General features: G+C 36.6%; 1 protein-coding gene across 1 annotated transcript in view; it reads left to right on the top strand.

Moving 5' to 3' along the window:
• The first annotated feature begins 225 nt into the window (after positions 1-225).
• Positions 226-7,292, top strand: part of LOC104407398 (chromosome unknown open reading frame, human C8orf88) — a 9,128-nt gene continuing 2,061 nt past the window's right edge. Inside the window, exons 1-3 of the mRNA XM_010016677.1 lie at positions 226-304; positions 1,118-1,194; positions 5,013-5,097. Coding sequence (XP_010014979.1) covers positions 226-304; positions 1,118-1,194; positions 5,013-5,097 — 241 coding nt within the window. The remainder of the gene's footprint in view (positions 305-1,117; positions 1,195-5,012; positions 5,098-7,292) is intronic.

Below are 7,292 nucleotides of genomic sequence, written 5' to 3' on the forward strand. Positions count from 1 at the left end.
TCTGTCCTTATGCAAATTCTATCCAGCATATTCTATCATCTGATAAAATTTCTGTGTTAGGCCTTACTTGTTTTTCCTGTCCAGATACTAAAATACAGTACATCCTCTTGTCAAATGCAGTTAATGGGTAGTAGATAGACTGCTCTTCTTTCTTAGCATCCCCATGTGGAACTGAATGCTCTGTATTGATTTCTGCTGTTTTTTTTAAAAGCGTCGTGCTAGAAAATGTTAAAGGAAACTAAAAAGTTTATTGGTAAATCTCTTCAGCCAGCACGACCTGTGCATCATCTGTCTTCTAAACAAGGTGAGTAGCATGGCTGTGATACGGTTCGCTTTGCCAAAGCTGCAATTGCTTTTAAGGAGATAACAAGGACATGTAAGGTGACTTGGATTTTGTTTTGTAATGACTTTGTTCAAACGGCAGTAATCTGTAAATACCTTGATGTGTGTTTAGCTTACTACATCATCTCTGTAATAAAGTCTGAATTTAAACTAGATTAGGTTTATGCAGAACTCTTTCTAGTGGTGTTCTAGTTTGGCATTTGAAATTCTAGCTTCAGAAAGCTGGATCAGGCTTCACTATTAAATCTGGATTTCTTGGGTTAGTTGACTCCTTGGGTTAGTTGACTCCTGCTTCGAAAACATACAACGCACATAATGTAACAAATAGATTATTGTTTAGTTTTTATTGCAAGCACTGTATACTGCACTGTACTGTTTTTATCTAGCCTTCATACAAGTTTAAAACAAACAAAAGCCTTAGGAAAAAAATCATGCGTTATTTATGTCAGGTGTGGTTTTGTTTTTAAACCTGTGTATGCTATCTAGATATTGAAGTATTACAGCTACTATTATTGCTAAGTTAGAAGTATTTTGGTGGCCAGAGAAAGTGACAGCAGTGCTGATGTGAACATGATAAATTTTTACTTTCTTTAAACTTGGAAGAAATGGAAAAATGGTCCTATGGTGATTTAAAATTTCAAGTTTTGAATATATGCCCATATAATCTCTTTGCGCTTGGATTTCAGCAATGTTCTTGTGGCAATTATCACAAAATAAAAATGTGGAGTCTATGTAAATATGGATTTTTTTTTTCTGAATGTTTTCTCTTCTCCAGAATCAGCCATTGCGTTAAACTTTCAGACTGAATTACTTGGCAACACTGAAGTATGTTTGCAGAGTAAGGTTGACTGGGTGAGTATTGAGTAAATAGTAGATTACAAAGTTAACGGGGTTTGTTCTAGACTGTTATGAATTGGAGGTCAGCTATTCCCTTATATTATCAGATGTAAGCTATTTCCAGCTAGGAGTGCCCTTTTAGTTATAAACTAGCAGTGTCAGAAGCACTAAGTATGAGTTTCATGAATGCCCTTCCCTGATATTTGCATATACTAGTAGCTGAAAAATGTATTAGATGAATTGCTTAGTCAGATAGAGTCTTACAAAAATCTGTATCATTTCTTTAGTCTTCATTGACTTGAAGAAAGCTGTTTAAAACTTAAAAGTACACATACAGTCTTTATTCATTATGTGTAAAGAATAACATTAGAATTGTTGTTATTTTTGTTAGCACAAATACATTTGAGGCAGCAAACTTAACAAAACTCGATAAATAGTTCCAGTGCATTCTGTACTTCTGTTCCATTGACTGTGCTGGACCAGGCAATAAATGGGCTTTAACATTCAAAAAACCAGAACCACTATAGAGCTTTATTGCGAGACATACTTGGGTTTAGACGTGGTACTTTGTGTCCTTCCAATTTGAAATCGGTTGCAGTGGTTAACTGCAAAATGATGTCTGTAGTGTTCTAACTGAAATGCATAATGTTTCGTAGTCCAAGTTTGATTTTTCTGTTGATACTGATTTGAATGGTCTTCAGAGTGTATTGAAAGTTTAAATTTTTTTGTTGTTTGGGTTTTTTTGTTAGACCAAGTTTTGGTTCCTTCATTTTTTATTTTAGAAGAGGTGTAGTAATCCCGTAGGTCTTCCTTTATTGTAAGGAGCTTCTAAAAGCTGCCTTTGACTTAAAAAAAAAAAAGTCAAGGTGTTGTAAGCCTGTCGGTGATCACACATAGGGAGATTAAGAGTTATACTTGTCTCTTCAGCAGTATGTGTTTAGAAGAACAAACTATTCCTGTTTAGAATAGGCCTCAGTCAGCAATGTAGTACTCCGTTTCATCAATATTTGGCTAACTTTAGCTACATACTGCATTTCTTTTGTGTTAGTAGATCTGGGTTTTATTATTTCCCTTTTTTTTTTTTTTTTTGACTTTTGCTTTGGCGTAGAATATTGAAAAGGCTTTTTATACTTTTGACTGTCAGCTGTTCCGTGGGTACTTCCAAATATCAACTGATTAGTACCCTATGAACCTCTACATGATGTCCAGCATTGGCCTGGAGGCTGGCATAGCAGCGTCATACAGTATTTTTCTAAGCAACAGCATTCAGTAGCTAGTTCTGAAGATATCAGGACCTGAATCTGATGATAACAAATTTGTGCATTATCACTCTTTTAATGAATCTTGCTGAATATTATGTTTCAAAAAGCATCAGTGATGATCTGAGAAAGCTGTATGTTGTTACCCATTTATTCTTTGGCTTCTGATATGGTGAAATAATGTCCCCATGCCTAGGATAATATATATATTTAAAAACATACATATATTTCACTTCAAGAACTTGTTCTTCAAAATTGTAATTGTATTTCACGTGCTTTAAATCTTACTGCCTTTTTGGAGAAACACTAATAGTGCTCTGTATCTACAAGCATAAAACTTTAATTATCCTCATCCCCTTTCCTTCCTCCTCCAATATAATTACCTTTTACAAAAGATAATGAAGCACAATACTAAACACACTAAGGTGAAAAACAAGTTTTGATATAACACTTAGTAAGGCTAAAGGAAAACCAGCTTGTTACAACTTCTTACACCAGTCATAGTCTTATGTAGCGATGATCTATTAAAGAGGGAATAAATACTTAAGTTAATATGGGTTAGGATACAGGAAATACAGGTTACTTTCTGGGAAGTATGGTGAATGGTGAAGATTTTAAAAAGTAAAGCAGATTGTATTTGCCACGAACTTACAGATATTTAAAAAACAAATGAGGCTTTAGAAACAAAAGAAGAGCCAACTCTGACAAACCAGGTTCTTAAGGCAGTGAAAGAACTGAAGAAGAGCCTGGCAACTGAATTCTCCAAACTGCTTTACTCTGGTATATTTAGTATGCACACTTAAAACTGCTTAGACTTCTGCCAGGAAGAAAAGGATCACCATTATGGAACATCAGGAGTGCTGGTCAGTGTGAGATTCAACTCAGTACAAAGAACAGTGAATTATAGAATTAAAACTACTGAATCTGAAATTTTTAGTCTTAAGCCTTAGAGGAAGTGGAAAAGAGCTACTGTTAATAATGAGCATGGTGACAGTGCTTGTATGTTAGATGTTAACTTTGATTCTAGGGAATTTCCGCCAAACTGGTGTTAACAGTGAAAGTGCTTGAATACTCACTGTGCCCTAACTGGATAATTTAAAGCAAAGAATAAATTTTATAACTTCATGGTGTGCAAAGAATTTTCAGATCTGGAGAGTGTTAAGTCCGCTACCTCAGATCTGTTTGAGGTAGAGAGAAATGCTTGAAAAGTCTGCGTCAGTCAGTATCCGTTTTAATTTACTACTTCTTAACTACCATTTAAAAATGGTGTTGAGCTTCAGAAATACGTGCCCTGCTCTAGGGTTATCCTTTATAAATGGATTCCATTCTTTGTAGATAGATTTCAGATAGGAATGTGTGTAAGAAAGAGTATTGTTAAGAGTCGTGATACTCAAATGTTAAGTTTTGGACTGAAAACTGAGCATAATGGAACTCTTGATATTATAAAGCAGTTGGCAGGATGATGTGATGTGAGATGGTGCAGGAAGAAAGTTAAAATATTGTGGTGACATTGTCTGGCACATTGTTGTAAATTCTGCTTTATCATACATATCTTTTTCTTGCAGATTTGAGAATATGTTAAATCTTTGTTTGTACTTGGAAAGAGCCTTTAAATAGCTTAAGACTTGTGAGGACTAGTTGAACATCACATAGCAGTTTGAATTAGCAGTATGGGTCTCTGTTAACTTCATTCTCTGAAATCCCTAGATTTTTTGAGATTTTTTTCCCCAGTTTTGGACAAGTCAGGAAAAGATAACTAATTTTAAACCACAGAAAATGGAAATGTGAGCAGGGTGGATAATGTACTAGAAATATTTTGCCATTCACAATTTCTACTCTTAGCAAACCATGAAAGCTGGTGATACGATGTTAACTGCTGTCTCTGTCTAGATGATAGGACTTCTTCTGCTTTTGCAACTGCTTCCCAAAATTTTCAGTTCTGCTCTCCCCCACCATTTTCCCCTGTCCCTTCCAAATCTGTTTCAGAATGAGATTACAGTTCATCAGCCAAACCTGTGAAGACACTTGAGAGCTGAGTCAAACTGTTGAGAGTAAACTGCTTTCCTACTTTCCAAAACACTTCAAGGTTTTGGCAGCTGGAAGAAACTCAGTGTTATACTGTAGTTGTTAGGTCTTCATGTTTATGAAACCTTTTGCTAAGTGAGAGAATCCAAATCTCTCTTTTGGTCTTGAGGAAAGTCCTTTCTGCTTCTATTACTCCCAAGCGTAGCAGCTTCTGGCTGTCTTCTGGGTGAGATCAGAGAAAAGGAGGAGATAATCGTGTTCTTTTTAAAAACTAGCGGCAACACTGTGAAATTCTGTTGAAAAGATTCCTGTCTCAAATGTGCTTACCTATACTGTTCTGTAGGTAGTTGAACTATTCTTTTATTGTATGTAATCAAGAGTTAACAAACATTCTACAGGTTCAAATTAAACTGTGCTACAATTATTATTTTTAAGTAAGAAGCCCAGAAACGTACATTTGTGTTTTAATATGCTTAAAGTAAGCAAATTTCATAACTTAGTACTGTGAAATATATCAAAACATGTTTAATTCTTCCCTCCATATTTTAGTTATCTGAAATGACTGAAGTGAAGATTTTAACTCAAACTATGATGCCCTGTCAGCCAAACCAGCATGAATCAGAAGCAAAAAAAGGTAAAATACTGCATAGAGAGCTGTGCCACAGTTGTATTTACTGGATAGAAGACAACTGAACTTTGAAGCGATGTAGGATAGGATGCATATTATCTTTTCTGGTGCCTTGAGAGTTTGGCTTCCTTCTGTATCAAAATCTGAAAGTTACACAAAACCTTTCTGTTTTTCACATAACGCTCTAGAAAAAGTGTAAAAATTGGCCACAACTGAGGTGGGAAACCTCCACTAGTGAGATTTACTCACTTACAAGGACGTACCTGTCTTTTTTCCTTCATCTTGTTCTGTTGTTTTGGGGTTTCTTGGCGGGGGGGTGGGGGTGAGGGTGGACACACATGACCACAAAAACAAACAAACAAACAAAACCAAACTCAAGCATAAAAAGAAATTCTTCACACAAAATCCTGCTTTTGTGTACACTGCTTCTGTATAGAGAGGTAGAGATTTGAGTTGCATCCCTTAGCCTGTTGCAGGGGTCAGTCATGGCATACAGACTATTGCATAGAACTGATTTAGTAGTTTGGCTTCCTTTTCCTGCTCTTACTACAGTGCTTCTGAAATACTAATTTTCTGATGGTTAGAAATCACTTAATTTCTTTTATGATTAGTCCTGGACAGTTTGTTCTTTGGTCAAACTGTCCTTAAGTTTTGCTTCTTATGCTTTTCTTTTTGTACGGCCTGTCACTCAGTGCTCATAAAGCATAACAGTGTTCTTGTAATTGTTTGGTAGTTCAAGCAAGCCAAACTTTTACTCTATTTTTTTCATTAAGGAATAATCTCAGATTCCAGGTGCATTCTCACAGTCCTCTTTTGCATTGCTTCCTGCCTAATTCTTCATTCTTAAACATGTCACAGGAGCTGTGACAAGGATGCACATTAGGTCATCAGTTCATTGAGACAATTTCTTCTGTTCATGTCTTCCTGTAATCAGGCATCTCAGATCTCCATCTGCAGTCTCCAACCCTAAGTAATCTCTGGAGACTTTTTGTTCAGTTGCTCTTAGTACTCAAGAATTGAAATAATTCTATTAAGTTTTTTTGAGCCTTTCTTATTCTTCCTCAGTCTGAGGTTGCCATCACCCAGGTTCTTGAGCAGCAGCTTTACACTGTTGTTTGTTATTAACTTGAAAGTAAGTCTTCCTTTTAACCCCTTTCAGGCTCTGGTTTGTTTCTTCTATTCTTGATCTTGGTTAAATAGAATACTGTTCTTCGAGTCTAGTTTGGTGTCAGGCTTGTCAAGTTCTATCTGTTTGTTTCTGATCTTTTACTGATTCTGCTTGTGCTGCATTGAGACTGTTGTGTTTTAGAAGGTGTTAAATGACTTCTCATCAGATCCTAGTCTCATGTATAAGCCATCACATTGGGTTATGTGGTTAACTGCTCTGCGATGCCTCGCTGAAACTACTCCCCATTTGTCCATAATGTCAAACTTTTTCCAACACTTGTTCTCAAAGGCCTTTTGTTGGTTTGTCGATTGTTGTAATTCTTTCCTTAAGGAAAGTTGTAACACAGCTTCAAAGGTCTGGTTGTTCAGCTACTGTCTACAGATACTTCCATTGCATTGTAAAATTTCCACTGGAACTCCATTTTTATCTCCAGCTGTACCTTAAATTCTAGATAAGAATTTCTATTTCATATCTGTTCAGTTCAATTATCTGTCTCTACAGTTCTTAAGTGCTTGTTACTGCTATCTCAATCACTTCCTTGCTTTCTTTTAGAATCATAGAATAGTTTTGAGTTGGAAGGGACCTTTGCAGGTCATCTAGTCCCACCTCATTGCAATGAGCAGGGACATCTTCAACTACGTCAGGTTGCTCAGGGCCCTGTTCAACCTGACATTGAATAGTCCTGCTCCAGTGCTGAGGGCTGCAGAGCTGGACACAGTACTCCAGGTGGGGTCTCATGAAGGGGGGCAGAATTACCTCCTTTGACCTGCTGGTCATGCTTCTTTTTTTTTTTTTTTTTTTTTTCCCTGCCACTTTGAGTGCAAATTTGCTGTCACTTATTATAAGGCAGATTCTCAGTAGATGGATTATGGCACTTGTGCTGTTTGTATAATGACGCCTGCATTGTGATTGCAAGTTTCTGAAGGACTTGCATGCTTCTGTGGTTCACTGAAGGGGCAATTCCTGACTCAGCTTGCACGTGAAGAGCAGCAGGAGCAGTTCTGAGCATAGACATATGTGAGACAATAGGCTT

This window comes from Nestor notabilis, unplaced genomic scaffold (assembly GCF_000696875.1).
Source record: "Nestor notabilis isolate BGI_N333 unplaced genomic scaffold, ASM69687v1 scaffold366, whole genome shotgun sequence".
Lineage (NCBI taxonomy): Eukaryota > Metazoa > Chordata > Aves > Psittaciformes > Psittacidae > Nestor > Nestor notabilis.